At 45.3% G+C, this 15,000-nt stretch overlaps 1 protein-coding gene across 1 annotated transcript in view; it reads left to right on the top strand.

The window, feature by feature from the left end:
- Positions 1-10,749, top strand: part of C10H3orf20 (chromosome 10 C3orf20 homolog) — a 45,326-nt gene extending 34,577 nt beyond the window's left edge. The window contains 3 exon segments of the mRNA XM_073787757.1: positions 1,290-1,421; positions 7,080-7,203; positions 7,795-10,749. Coding sequence (XP_073643858.1) covers positions 1,290-1,421; positions 7,080-7,203; positions 7,795-8,123 — 585 coding nt within the window. The 3' untranslated portion in view covers positions 8,124-10,749.
- The last annotated feature ends 4,251 nt before the right edge of the window (positions 10,750-15,000 follow it).

The raw sequence follows: 15,000 nt of genomic DNA, 5'->3' as shown, positions 1-15,000 counted from the left end.
CTTGAGCTCCCAGCCACAGCTCACAGCTCTGTTCTACAGTCTCTAGAAGGAGAACTGGAGCAGGTAGTGTCTCTCTTAAGTGAGAGTGATCTACAAGTTTGAAGATGTCACACACTTGGCAGGAAGATGGTCATGGATCAGATGTTTTCAGAGTGTGGAAGGGGACTAGCATCCAGGCTGCAGAGAATGAGGAAGGGGCTGGATGGTGAGGAAATTGAGTGTGGACCTTTGGACCAGCAAGTGGAATCCTAGAAGGAAATGGGAGGAGTGAAGATGGAGAGCACTTTCTTAGTTCCGAGGAGTTCTGGGGCACGTGTAGGTCAGGGGCTGTAGAGCTACAGACGCCCAGGCCCTGGTGGGGCCACTGTGCATAAATAACTCTCTGCACACCTGAACCATCCAGGGCCTTACGTGCACGTTGCTCTGCCACATCCTGACAATATCTGCTCGTCTTTGGTGTGGGCCTTTGTGACTTAGAAAGCCACTTCCATAATCTTTATCTTATTTGAACCTAACACGAGCATTTTGACTCTGATATTGAAGACTGGGAGCTTCAGGGAGGCCCAGTGGCTTGCTAACCAGAGGCAGACCTGGGACTCACTCCAGGCCACAGAGTTCTTAGTAAGGAGTGAGTTGCTATAAGGGCAACTCACCCTCCCTGTGTTCTTCTCTGGGACTGCTACCTAGGAAATCCCACCATTTTGGAAGTGATGAAAAAGGGTGGCCCCTCCTCAGGGGAGGAGTGGTGACACATTTGGTGACTGCAGGAGAGGGAAATGAGCATGTGTGGCACGGCCCTGGCTAGGTTCCCTTTTGCCATCTGCCCACCCACCTGCAGAGGGGTGAGGTCTGGTCCCCCTGCCAAGGTAGCTCTGTGTGCTTTCCTAGTCAGACCTGGTGCCTGGGTGGACCCAGCATCAGATTCAGGGACAGTGTTGGCTTCTGACTCCTATCCAACTCTACCAGAGCCAAAGCTGACTCGCCTGTTGGATCCCTGTGTCTCCTTCACAGTTGGTTACAGGTTTGGGTTGGAAAGGGAAAGGGCAGGGGTAAAGAACCATCATTATTTTTTCTGCTTATCCCTCAAAGAAAAATTGGAATTCTTATGTGTTCTCCCTGAAAACAGGATTCTAGCATAATAACCAGAAAGATCTTACAGCTCTCTTAGGCCCAAGCCAAGAGGGGTTTTGTGTTTTGTGGTTTTCTGTTGTCCCCCCTACCCGGTCAGGAACGGGTAGGTGGGACAACAGAAGCAGGGATCCACTGAGTCCTGGTTTTTTTATCCACAGGTGAATGAGCAAATGAAGCTGATGGTGCTAGGACAGGATTCTATCATGGCCACCTTTACCTCCCTGAATGAGACAGTAACACTCCCCATATCGGCCAACAGCTGTCCACATGTGACATCGCACAATAAATGGGTAAGGCACACAGACCAGTCACCCAGGCCTGACCCCAGAGTGTTTTAACATGGATTGTCACTTTGGAATGCCTTTGTTCTTCCTGCCTCCCCTACCCATACAAGGCCCCACCTCTTTACCTGTCTAATGGACTTGTACTCATCGTTCACTGTCTGACTTTAGTACCACCTTCTCTGTGAAACTTCTATCAAGAGTCTTTCAGGGGCTTCCCTGGTGGCGCAGTGGTTGAGAGTCTGCCTGCCAATGCAGGGGACACGGGTTCGTGCCGCGGCCTGGGAAGATCCCACATGCCGCGGAGCGGCTGGGCCCGTGAGCCATGGCCGCTGAGCCTGCGCGTCCGGAGCCTGTGCTCTGCAATGGGAGAGGCCACAACAGTGAGAGGCCCACGTACCGCAAAAAAAAAAGAAACTGTATTGGCTCAATAAACTGAAAAGTCAGTCTGTAGATAGGCAGCATCAGGCATGGCTGGATCCAGGCCCTCAAAGGATTTCATCAGATCTTCCCATCTCTTGGCTCTGCCTTCCTCTTCGTTGGCTCTGTTTCCAAGGAGTTTCTCTTATTATGGTGACAAGATGGTCATGAGCCTCTCCAGGCTTATTGTTCTACCAGCTTTGGTCTCCCCAGGAAAAAGAGGAGTTCTCTTTGCTAAGCACTTCAGTAGAGGTGCCAACACCAACATCATTGGCTCCATCTACTTCCTGCACCTGAAATGTTCTCTGTGGTGAGGTATGTGTGTTGCTCTTACTAGCCAGGCTCGAGTAGTCATGTCCATCCCAGGAACCGAGGGGTGTGATCAGCCCCAGGTATACCACTCGGGCAAATGATTAGGCAGGAGTGTGTTCCATAAAGGAAAATCACGGTGCTGTTACCAGAAAAGGGAGATATGATGCCGGATAGAGTAACTGCCCATGTATTGATGACCCTCTCCACCACCCCCTTTCCCATCCCAGGTAGAGTCTGCCTGTCCCCTTGCTCAGCCCTCCCAGCAGTGACTCACCTCCATTCCAACACTGCTTTATTTACAAGCCAGCCTTCTCTACCAAAGTGGGAATTCCCTGTGATTCCTACAGGTACTGTTGCCCTGAAGCACAGGGACTGCTTCAAATGAAGCACTTGCTAAGGGGGTAGGTGAGCCAATGTTGGAGTCTGGAAACTCAGTTCTTCATTCACTGGGTCTTTGTGGATCCTACTGTGTGCCTGGTCCAGAGTCAACATTGTGGAAAGAGATGGAGAGGATGAGGGGACAAAGTCCCTGATCCCTGAGGAGTTTATAGTCTGGAAGAGAACAGTTGACATTCACCATGAGATTGGGGTGGCCATGGGCTCCTTGGTGGCACTGACCGCTGGCATTACACACAGGGGATTGGCTCACTCAAGAAGCCTCCTTGGAGTGGGAGCCGGGGGGACCACACCTCCCAGTCTTCCCGGGGCCAGTCCCGGTTTACGCCTATCAGCCCAGGAGTTATTAGTAGCATCCCTCTTAGAAGTGTCCCAGTTTGGCTGATAAATTATAGTCACTCTGAAGGAGGCGTTTGCACTGTGAGGGCATTTGCCACCACATGCCAACAGGCTCGCAGGGCTGACAGAGCCCATAGGAGCAGCCAGCCCCACGTCTCCCCTTTACATGGGGACACGCGAGGCTGGCATTTGTTGGAGACCCATGTTATCTAAACAAGACACAGAGAACACCTGTGTTTTTCCTGGAGGGAAGCGTTGCACCTGCTTTTTTCACTGCTCTTACATTTCAGCAGCATTTCAACTTCATTAGTTCATTAGCTAATTCAATAAACATGTATTAGCGGGCTTCCCTGGTGGCGCAGTGGTCGAGAGTCCGTCCGCCTGCCGATGCAGGGGACACGGGTTCGTGCCCCGGTCCAGGAAGATCCCACATGCCGCGGAGCAGCTGGGCCCGTGAGCCATGGCCGCTGAAGCTGCGCGTCCAGAGCCTGGGCTCTGGAACGGGAGAGGCCACAACAGCGAGAGGCCCGCGTACCGCAAAAAAAAAACCCCAAAAACATGTATTAGCACCTGCCGTGTGCCGGATTGGCTGCTGGGGATGTCGAAGTGAAAGAAGCCTCACTCCCTCTAGTCTCTGAAATACTTTCACTCTAATGGAAGGGGCAAAAGCATCAACACAGGTTTGTGATCCAGCTTGACTGGTGTGGTGTGTGGGAGAGAGGGGCGCTGAGGGAGCTGGTGGGTTCGTTAAAGGGATCTCATTGAGCACCCAGGAAACTCAGATGCCAGTGACTTCAGCCTACATTCCTCATGCCAAAGAGCAAAACAACGCCAGGATTTTGAGTCCATCAGGGCTGAGATGACTGCTGATTGATGAGTCCATTCCGTCAATTTGTATGACAATGAGTCCATTCTGTCAATTTGTATTTTAAAAAATGTGCATTTACTTATCAAAGGCAATAGATAATAGAAAAATTTTTGTTCACATAAAATTGCAGTAATGCTTTGTTTTTCTGGCAACCTCTTGTCTGGTAATCTCTGAAATTTGGAACATGGCTAAGAACCAGGACGTAAGCAGTTGAAGGCCCCCATGAACAGCTGAGAGAAATCACTCTAAGTTCCATGTACCGAACATGTCCTCTTGGCCTAGGAAAGCCCCTCAGTCATTAACATCTTATGTTTTCTTAGCTAAATGCAGCCTTAGAGAGCTAGAATCAGAGGTCCAGAGCTGTGCAGTCCAATATGGTAGCCAGGAGTCACAAATGGCTCTTGAGCACTTGAAATGTGACAATTCCAGGCTGAGATGGCCTGGAAGTGAAAGCACACGCTGCACTTCAAAGACTTAGTGTGAAAAGAGAATGTAGCATTTCTTATTGATCATTTATTTTGATTACATGTTGCAATAATCATATTTTTGATGTATTGGGTTAGATAAATATGTTATTAGAATTAATTTCATCTTCTGAGAATGTTTTTATCTATTTATTTATTTTTGGCTGCGTTGGGGCTTTGTTGCTGCGCTCAGGCTTTCTCTAGTTGTGGTGAGCGGGGGCTACACTTTGTTGCAGTGCACGAGCTTCTCATTGCAGTGGCTTCCCTTGCTGTGGAGCACTGGCTCTAGGCGCGCGGGCTTCAGTAGCTGTGGCTCACGGACTCTAGAGTGCAGGCTCAGTAGTTGTGGCTCACGGGCTCTAGAGTGCAGGCTCAGTAGTTTCTGTGCTCGGGCTTAGTTGTTCCACGACATGTGGGATCTTCCCAGACCAGGGCTCAAACCCGTGTCCCCTACATTGACAGGCGGATTCTTAACCACTGCGCCACCAGGGAAGTTCCCTGAGAATGTTTTTTTGTTTGTTTGTTTGTTTCTTTTTTTGCGGTACGTGGGCCTCTCACTGTTGTGGCCTCTCCCGTTGCGGAGCACAGGCTCCGGACGCACAGGCTCAGCGGCCGTGGCTCACGGGCCCAGCCGCTCCGCGGCATGTGGGATCTTCCCGGACTGGGGCATGAACCCATGTCCCCTGCATCGGCAGGCGGACTCTGAACCGCTGCGCCACCACGGAAGCCTGAGAATGTTTTTAATGTGGCTTCAGGAATGTTCAAAGCCACACATGCAGTTCGCATTATATTTTTAGTGAACAGTGGGGATCTAAAGGTGGAATCCTCATTAAGGGAAGCTTGCAGAGGCTGACAGTGCGGAAGGAGGCTGGAAGTTATCTATTAAAAAGAACATTGTAACTCAAAAAGCATAACCATCTTGGAGACATCTAGCGTAGGGATAAACAGACAAATACATTAAAACAGCTTCTGAAAACCACCGCATTCTAGAGGATAGTTGTTGATGTTGACCAAGGAGACTGACTTGCCCCAGAGCATCCTCGTCTTAACCTCTTCTGTTTGAGAGAGCAGGGTGGTGTACTGTATATTACAACCTTCTGACTAGATAAACAACAACAAATGAAGACTTATTGTGGGTAACAGGATTTCCAAATGTTGACCCTAGCTTCCAGGTTAAACATCTTGGAATATTTTTATGTGAAATCTTGAGGCTGGCAGAGAGCCTCAGCTAGGAGGTGGCCTCAGGCCTTCCCTTTCCTTGCTGGGCCTCAGTTTCCCAATTTGTATAGTGATGTGTAAAGGCCCACCCAGCTATCCCACACTTCTCTCCTGGGACTTTAAAAATCCATTCAACTGCAATCGTGTGTGTGTGTGTGTGTGTGTGTGTGTGTGTGTGTGTTTGTGTGTGTGTGTTTGGAGCTGGCTGTCACCCACTCATCAGCAAACCTGTGGCCATCTAGGAAAGCTGAGGGGTGGGAGTAGGGTGGTTTCTTCCCTCACACTCCCTGTCAGTGGAAAACTTGTTAAACCCATCACCCTGGAAGGAACCACCCATCAGAGCGATAGGCAGAATGGCAGTCCCAGCTTTTATAGCCCTGCGGCCAGGCTCCTCACTAAATTTTCTATCAAGACAGTGCTTTGGAAGCAAGGAAATGCCTCAATTTAAACGCTTTATTAGCCCAGTGCTGCCTCAGATCCTTTTGGGAAGCAAGACTGGGTATAAATTATAAATAAATAAATAAAATTAGCCCAGAGGCAGAGGTTGGGGCCAACAAACAGAAGGATGGTTGAGGCTTTGCTATTAATTGGAGCATCATTTACAGAAGCCCTGCCTACAGGACAAAGAGGGATATGTGGCTGACTTTATCGCTCTTCAGAAAGTCGGTCCACCACTCACCCTGCTCTCTCCACCTGAGGCTTCAATTCTGCAGAGGAAAAATTATTTCACACCTCCTCTGTGTGAAGTGGGAGATATAGACTGCATGGACCCTGCCTTCAGGGCTGACGAAGTTTAGGGATAAAGAAAGTAAAAAGTGACCAGAACCCAGGGCAAGAAGGACAGGAATGAGCAGATGTGCAAGCTCAATGTGGGGAGTGATTGCTGGTAGCTTAGCAAGTCTGTAACGCCTTCCTGAAGAAAAAGTCACACCCTGATTGCCATTAACTTCAGAATCTGAACCTAGTTCCGCCCCGGCAGAGGCAGAGGTTGAACTGCAGGGCGGCCTCACTGTCCCATAGGAGCTCCGGAGCCAGTGTGACCCTTCGGAGTAATCCTGAACTGAGGCCGGAGGCCTGGGCCTTGGTGCCCATGGGAACCAGTCAATCTGTGTAACCCTGGCCTAGGGCAGTCTCTCAGCAGAGAGTGGCCAGCAGGGTGAAGAGGGTTCTGTGGGTCGTGCGATAGAAGGAGACAGGCAGCAAACGTCCAGAGAGGCGTTTGTCCATCCAGTTATTCATAGCGCAACAAGCATTAATTGAGTGCCTTCTGTGTGATGGGCACTTGGACACAAAGGAGACCAAAACCCGATCCTTGTCCTCTAGGAGCTCAGAGTCTGGCTGGGGAGACAGGCTCCCACGCAACTGATCACTTCACAAAGGGCTAACCTCTGTCTTCAGGCTGCATAGAGAAAGTGGTGAGGGTCCAAGGCAAGGAACAGTTCTGCCCAGTGCAACCAACCTCCCTGGGGGGGGACGTTTGAGGTGGGTTGGGTCAGTGTGTGGGGATTCACTGGGCTGAGGGGAGAGAGGTGGGTCCCAGGCGGGAGCGGCACATCCTCTAAGCCAGGGCTTAGCCTTGTGGTCACTGGGCTGGGCAGACGGCTCCTGGCGGGGCAGGTGACAATGCCCTTCCCCTCGGCCTTTCCCCAGATGACCCGCAGAATCAGCAGCATGGATGAAAAGATGTCTAAGATGAGTCGGGCCCTGGCAGAGATCAAGAGGCGGTTTCAGAAGACAGCGTCCCAGTTCATGAACTCCGTCCTGCTGGCGGCAGGTAAGGAGACTATATAGTACGATTATAAATCTTACTACCTAGCGTTATAAATATTTCTTTGTTTTCCCATCCCCGCCCCCCACTCCTGCTTGGAGTTCCCAGAGGCAGGGAACTCCTGTATGGGGTCATCTTTATGACCAGTGCCCAACATTTAGTAGATGTTTGGTAAGTGAATGAAGAAATGAGAGGCCCTTGGCCAGTCTAGCAGAGAAAGCAAAAGAAAAATAAAACAAAGAACATAGATGGAAATAACTTAAGTCTGGAGGCACAGGGAACAACATGGATGCATAGTGTACCCAGCCTCTACATTGAGTGCTATAAAGGACACAAAGCTGAATGAAACACAGGCCCGTGGGGGAGGATGGATCAAAGCTGTGTCTTGACAGATGGCCAGAACTGAGATTGATTTGTTCTTCCATTCAGCTAGCACTTACTGATCCACTAGCTGCACTAGGGTGGGAGCACTGGGCCAGACAACGGGAGGCAGCAGACTGCGAGAGTAATGGCCTGGAGGGGGAGCTGTGCAGTCTCACAGCAGGGCATGGCGGCCAGGCCACGCCGGGGAGTGACACCAGTGTCTTCTGTTCAGAGGCTTGTTCACCGTAGAATATCCGGTAAAGGAAGAGGCAGAAATCATTCGGACCAGATTAAGGTCCGGGCCCTATCCTGAGCACGCCACCAAGCTGAGTTTATACTCAGGAGAAATCCTTTTATTACGATCTCAGTCAGCCCGACCCGAATCCTCAATTGGAGAGTCTTCGAAGGAGGAGCTTGTGTTGGCTCCTGTGAGCACCACTCGGAAGAAACCCATCAAGGTCCAGGCCAAGGCCACAGTCACACACCCAGGTGGGCTTGGGCCTTCACTTCTTCCAGCTTCTGTGTGTCAGATGCTGAGATGGGTAGTAAACACGCGATGGTGAACGAAACAGATGAGGCCCCTCCCTCTTGGAGTTGAAATTTTAGGGGTGGGGAAAGATAGAAGATAAACATGTGAAGAGCTGAACTATTTTAGTTAGGGATAAGGCTGGGAAGAAAGCAGACCGGGGACATGGGTTAGAGCCGAGGCTGGCAAACTGTGGTCAGGGGCCAAATCTGGCCCCACTGCCTGCCTTTTTTATGCGTGAGCTAAAAGTCGTTTTTATTTTTTAAAATAAATTTATTTATTTATTTTTGGCTGCATTGGGTCTTCATTGCTGTGCGTGGGCTTTCTCTGGTTGCTGCGAGCGGGGGCTACTCTTCATTGTGGTGAGCGGGCTTCTCATTGTGGTGGCTTCTCTTGTTGCGGAGCATGGGCTCTAGGCGCGCAGGCTTCATTAGCTGTGGCACGTGGGCTCAGTAGTCGTGGTTCACGGGCTTTAGAGCGCAGGCTCAGTAGTTGTGGCTCACGGGCTTTAGAGCACAGGCTCAGTAGTTGTGGCTTGCGGGCTCTAGAACGCAGGCTCAGTAGTTGTGTCGCATGGGCTTAGTTGCTCCGTGGCATGCGGGATCTTCCCGGACCAGGGCTCGGACCTGTGTCCGCTGCATTGGCAGGCAGATTCTTAACCACTGCACCACCAGGGAAGCCCATTTTACATGTTTAAATGCTTGGGAGGAAGAAAATCAAAAGACAGGTTTTTCGTGACGTGAAATGATATGAAATTCAAATTCAGGATCCATAAGTAATGTTTCAATGGGGCACAACCATGCCCACTCGTTTACATGTTGTCTGTAGCTGCTTTCCTGCTAAGATGGAAATTTTGAGTCATTGTGACCAAGACCACCTGGCCTGCAAAGACTAGAGTTTTTACTGTCTGGCCCTTTGTAGAAAATGCTGACTGACCCCAGGCATGGAGAGTGACTGGAAAGTGGGGTGGGATGTGGTACACTCGGTAGACAGTCGGGGAAGCAGTTCTGAAGAGATATTTTAATGGAGGGCTGAAGGATTAGAAATAGGCACAAAGAAGGATCAGGAAGGATCATCAGGCAGAGGACAGAACAAGTACAAATACCTTGAGATAAGAACAAGTTTGGTATGTGTGAGGAAAAGTGAGAAGACCAGTGTGGAGCATTGTGAGGAAGGGGGAAGAGGGATGCAAATTGAGTACAGAAAGGTAGGCAGGAGGTGGATCAGGTAGCCTTGTGAGTGTTATAGAGGAAGCCGTTCTGTACCTGCAAGGCAGGAAGTGACATCATGTGATTCATGAGGTTTTTAGAAAACTGAAAAAAATGATAAGATATATATCTCTTGTGTTTTAACTTAAAAATTTGATAAAATATAGAAAATGAACAAATCCTAAGTTTATATAGCTCAATGTGTATCACAAATTGAACATACCCTATAGGCCCCAAGAAACAGAGCATTATCTGCTCCTTAGACATTCTCTTTTGTCCCCTCCCTATCAATAATCCCACCCTCCTTCCCAACAGGATGATTTCTCACATCATAGATTTATATATTTTGAAACTATTTAAATAGAACTATTCAGTATGTATTCTTTGATGTCTGGCCTCTCTTGCTCAAGGTTACAATGTGAGATTTATCCATGTTGCTGCGTGTGGCGGAACCACTGCTCATTTTCACTGCTATGTAATAAACTATTGTAAGACTAAACTAAAAATTTTTTGCATTCTAATATTGATGGATATTTGGGTTGGTTACAATTTTGGTAATGACAAATTGTGCTGGTTTTTGTATATGTCCTTATTTCTGGTTGGGATATGCCTGGATGTGAAATTGCTGTCATAGAGTATGTGTATGTTATGCTAGATCCTGTAGTTCTGGTGAGACTCCGTTTTCCAAATGGTGGTTTCAAGTTCCACTCCCACCAGCAGTGTATGAGCATTCCAGTTGCTCCACATCCTCACAGTGCTTGATATTGTCCATCGTTTAAATTACAGCCATTCTATAATGATGAAATGTTTTTTAATTTGCATTGCCCTGGTGACTACAGAGGTTGAGCACCTTTTCGATTGTTCATTGACGTTTTTGGATATTCTCTTTTGCGAAGTGCCTGTTGAGTCCTCTTGTCCATTTTTCTACAGGTTGTTTGTCTTTTCTTGATTTATATTTTGGAGTTCTTTATTGTGGATACAAGACTTTTGTCAGTTATACATGTTGCAAATGATTCTCCCACTTCTACTCTGGCAGTGGTATCTATTGATGCGCAGAAGTTGCTAAGTTTAATGTCCAGTTTTCAGTCTTTTTGTTTGTAATTAGTTATTTGTAACCTATTTAAGAACTTTCTGTACTCAGACAACATGATGGTATTCTCCAAAGTTGCCTTCTGTTAGTTTTTTCTTTTAACTTTTGCATTTATATCCATCCTCTACCTGCAAATGATTTCTGTGTATGACATGACGTAGGGGCCAAGTTTTATTTTCCCCCATGTATATACTGAACTGATTCAGCATCACCTATTGAGACGATTGTAATTTTCCCTCAGCTCTTTGGTGCAAACTCTGCCATGAATCAAGGGGCTCTATATGTTTAAATCAAGGGTCGTTTTTCTGGAGTCCCTATTTTGTTCCCTATTTGTTAAAACTTTTACCAACACTTAACAGTCTAGTTGTTATAGCTTTTTTTTTTTTTTTTTTTTTTTTTGGTACGCGGGCCTCTCGCTGTTGTGGCCTCTCCCGTTGCGGAGCACAGGCTCCGGACGCGCAGGCTCAGCAGCCATGGCTCACGGGCCCAGCCACTCCGCAGCATGTGGGATCTTCCCGGACAGGGGCACGAACCCGTGTCCCCTGCATCGGCAGGCGGACTCTCAACCACTGCGCCACCAGGGAAGCCCTGTTATAGCTTTTTTAAAAAAAACTTTAAAAAATATTTATTTATTTATTTAGGCTGCACAAGGTCTTAGTTGCAGCATGCAGGATCTTTAATTGTGGCATGCAGACTTTCTTAGTTGCAGCATGTGGACTCTTAGTTGTGCCATGTGGACTGTTAGTTGCGGCATGCATGTGAGATCTAGTTCCCCGGGCCCCCTGCATTGGGAATGTGGAGTCTTACCACTGGACCACCAGGAAAGACCCAGTTATTATAGCTTTATAATGAATATTGACATACAGCAGAGTAAGTACTCAGTCTTTGTGTGCTAAGCTGTTTTGCTATTCTTAGCCCTTTACATTTCCATATAATTTTAGAATCATCCTGTAGATTTAAAACATTGTCCTGGGATTTCAATTTGATTGTTAATGTCTTTGTAATATTGGAGTATTTCAGTCCATGAATATGGTATATCTGTTTGTTTATGTTTTCTCTAATTTCTCCATAATATTTTGTGATTTTCAGCATAGAGGTCTTATATGTCTTTCATTAGATTTATTCTATGATATTTTATAGTTTTGGTGCTCTTATAAATTATGTTTTAATTTAATTTTTCTATTTGTTGCTGGTTATAGAAAGGCAATTGATTTTGTTTCAGTTGAATTTATTTTTAAATTAATTACAGTAAACATTACTCTTTTTTGTGTAAAAGTCTATGAGTTTTGACAAATGCATAGAGTGGTGTAACCTCCACTGTAGCCAAGATACGGAACAGTTTCCCCACCGACCGAAAAAAAAAAAAAAAAGAAAAAAAGAAATTCCCTCATGCTACCCCTTTGTAGTCAAACTCTTCCCTCACCTGTAATTCCTACCAACCACTGATCTGTTTTCTGTAGCTATGGTTTTGCATTTTGCAGAATGTCACATAAATGAGATTATATTGTATATAGCCTTTTGAGTCTAGCTACTTTCACTTGGCATAAGACATGTGAGATTCATCCATGTTGTTGCATGTATCAATAGTTTCTTTTTTTAGTTAGTTAATTAATTAATTTTGGCTGCGTTGGGTCTTTGTTGCTGCATGCAGGCTTTCCCTAGCTGCAGTGAGCGAGGGCTACTCTCCATTGCAGTGCGAGGACTTCTCATTGTGGTGGCTTCTCTTGTTGCAGAGCACGGGCTCTAGGTACACGGGCTTCAGTAGCTGTGGCACATGGGCTCTAGGGTGCAGGCTCAGTAGTTGTGGCTCATGGGCTTAGCTGCTCCGCGGCATGTGGGATCTTCCCGTACCAGGGATTGAACCCATGTCCCCTGCACTGGCAGGTGGATTCTCAACCACTGCGCCACCAGGGAAGCCCCTCAATGGTTTCTTTTTATTGCTGAATAGTATTCTGTTTCAGGGAGCCCCAACACCACCCCCACATTTAGAGACCTATTGATACTAGTACGCATGGGATTCAGCATATAGTTGTCTCATGGATAAGGTTTATTACAGTGAAAAGATACATGATAGGATGAGCAAGGGTAAAAGACACAGGTAGAATCTGGATAAATCCATATACAGACTCTCCCATGCGCTCTCCCTCCTGTAACGGGACACACCAAGCGTGCTTCATTCTCTAGCAGTGAAAACTTGCAGTAACATGTGTGATGTTTCTCTCCAGGGGTGCGCATTAGCAACTCAGAGCCCAAGGTTTTTATTGGGTAGCAGTCATGTAGATACTCTCTGCCTAACAAATATCAAAGTTGCAGACTGCCAGAAGGAAAGCAAGTGTTTAGCATAAATCACATTATTTATATAAACAGTGTAGGCATAGTGTAGGAAATGGTTCAAGTGCCAAGTTCCCAGACACCAGCCAGGGGCCAACCTTGTAGGCAGGTCCTTCTAAAGACAGCAGCTTCAGGCCTCCTATGTTAACTCTCTTCTGTATATATTATGTGACATAGGTGGGCAAAAATTTATTTATCCATTTACCCATTGAAAGACATTTAAATTGTCTTCAGTTTTTAGTGATTATCAATATAACTGCTACAAATACTCAAGAACAGGTTTTTATGTGAGCACAGGTTTTCATTTCACTTAGGTGAATTCTTAAGAGTTGGATTGCTCGGTTGCATGTAAATGGTGTGCTTAACTTCATAAGAAACTTCCAAACTGTCTTCCCAAGTCGTTGTACCATTATACATTACCATCAGTAATGTGTCAGGGTTCCAGTTGCTCCAAATATTTGTCAGTACTTGATATTGTCAGCTTTCTTTTCCCCTTAAATTTTAGCCATTCTAATATATGTGTAGAAATATTTCAATATCATTTTAATTTGAATTTGTCTAATTACTAGTTATGTTGAACATCTTTTCATGGGCTTATTTACTATTCATATATTTGCTTTGGTGAAGTATCTGTTCAAATCTTTTCATATATTTAAATTGGGTTATTTGTATTCTTATTGTTGAGTTTTGAGAGTTCCTTACTCTGGATATAAGTACTTTATCAGAAATGGGACTTTGAAATATTTTTTCCCAGTCTGTGGCTGCACTTTTCATTCTCTTAGTAGTGCTTTTGTGGAGAAAAGTTTATTTTGATGCTGTCCAGTTTATCATATTTTTTTTCTTCTCTGTATTGTGCTTTTGATGTCATGTCTAAAAACTCTTTGCCTAACCCAGTGGTTCTCAACAGAGATGATTTTGACCCCCAAGAGACATTTGAAAATGTTTGGAGACATTTTTAACTGTTATGACTGGGGAGGGGATGCTACTGCTATCTAGTGGGTAGAGGTCAGAGATGCTGCTAAACATCCTGCAATGAACAAAATGATCCCCCCCAGCACACACACACGGCCTAACCCAATGTCACAGAAGTTTTCTTCTAAAAGTTTTATATTTTTATGTTTTACATTTATGTCTGTGATCCATTCTGAGTTAATTTTTGTATAAGGTACAAAGTATGGGTTGAAGTTTATTTATTTATTTATTTTGCATATGGATATCCAATTGTTCCAGCAGCATTTGGGGAAAAGATATCCTTTTCTCTCTTAAGTGCCTTTGCACCTTTATAAAAAGTCAATTGCCCATATTTGTGTAGGTCTCTTTCTGGACTCTCTATTTTGTCAATATGGTGAATTACACTGATTTCAAATGTTGAACCAGTCTTGCATTCCTGGAATGAACTCCACTTGGTCATATGTATTATTCTTTTTCTCTGTTGCTAGATCCAGTTTACTAATATCTTGTTGAGATTTTTTACATCCTTAGTCATGAGGGTTATTGGTCTATAGTGTTTTTTCTTGCAATGTCCTTGTCTGGTTTATTAGCGTAATGTTGGCCTTAAAAATTTCTTGGGAAGTAGTCCCTCCTCTTCTACTTTGTTTTGAATGGATATTATTTTTTTCCTTTAATGTTTAGTAAAATTCACCAGTGAAATGGTCTTGCCTGGAGTTTCCTTTGGTGGAAAGCTTTTTAAAATCAAACTTAATTACTTTAATAAATACAGGACTGTTCAGGTCATCTATTTTTCTTGAGTGAATTTTGATAGTTTGTGTTTTTAAAGGAATTGACCTATTTCATCTAAATTATTGAATTTATGTGCACAGAATTGTCTATAGTATTCCCTTATCATCTTTTTAATGTCTGTAGCGTCTTTTTTTTTTTTTTTAACTTACCATCTTCACTATATTTAAGTGTACAGTTCAGTGGCATTAAGTACATTCACATTGTTTATGCAACCATCACCACCATCCACCTCCAAAACGTTTTTCTTTTCTTTTTTTTTTCACACACACACACTGTATTTGATTTTTACAGGAGATAACTAAACTGACACCAAGCATTGTAAATGGATGACCACAACAAAAGCAACAATGATTGCAATTACCAAAGACGAAGCATACTCATACTATGTCATAATATTGATATTCAGTCCAGTAATCCTCCACTGTAACAGCTCTTTTACTTTGCAGTGAAAATTGATTTGTATATTTCTTGCCTCTGAGTCCTTGTGGGATTTTTTTTTATTCAAACAGAAAGTCACAAAAATTATAATCATCCTCATCAGTTCA

This window comes from Tursiops truncatus, chromosome 10 (assembly GCF_011762595.2).
Source record: "Tursiops truncatus isolate mTurTru1 chromosome 10, mTurTru1.mat.Y, whole genome shotgun sequence".
NCBI lineage: Eukaryota > Metazoa > Chordata > Mammalia > Artiodactyla > Delphinidae > Tursiops > Tursiops truncatus.
The sequence above is the reverse complement of the archived record's forward strand: the minus strand, read 5'-3'. Positions and strand labels throughout refer to the sequence as shown.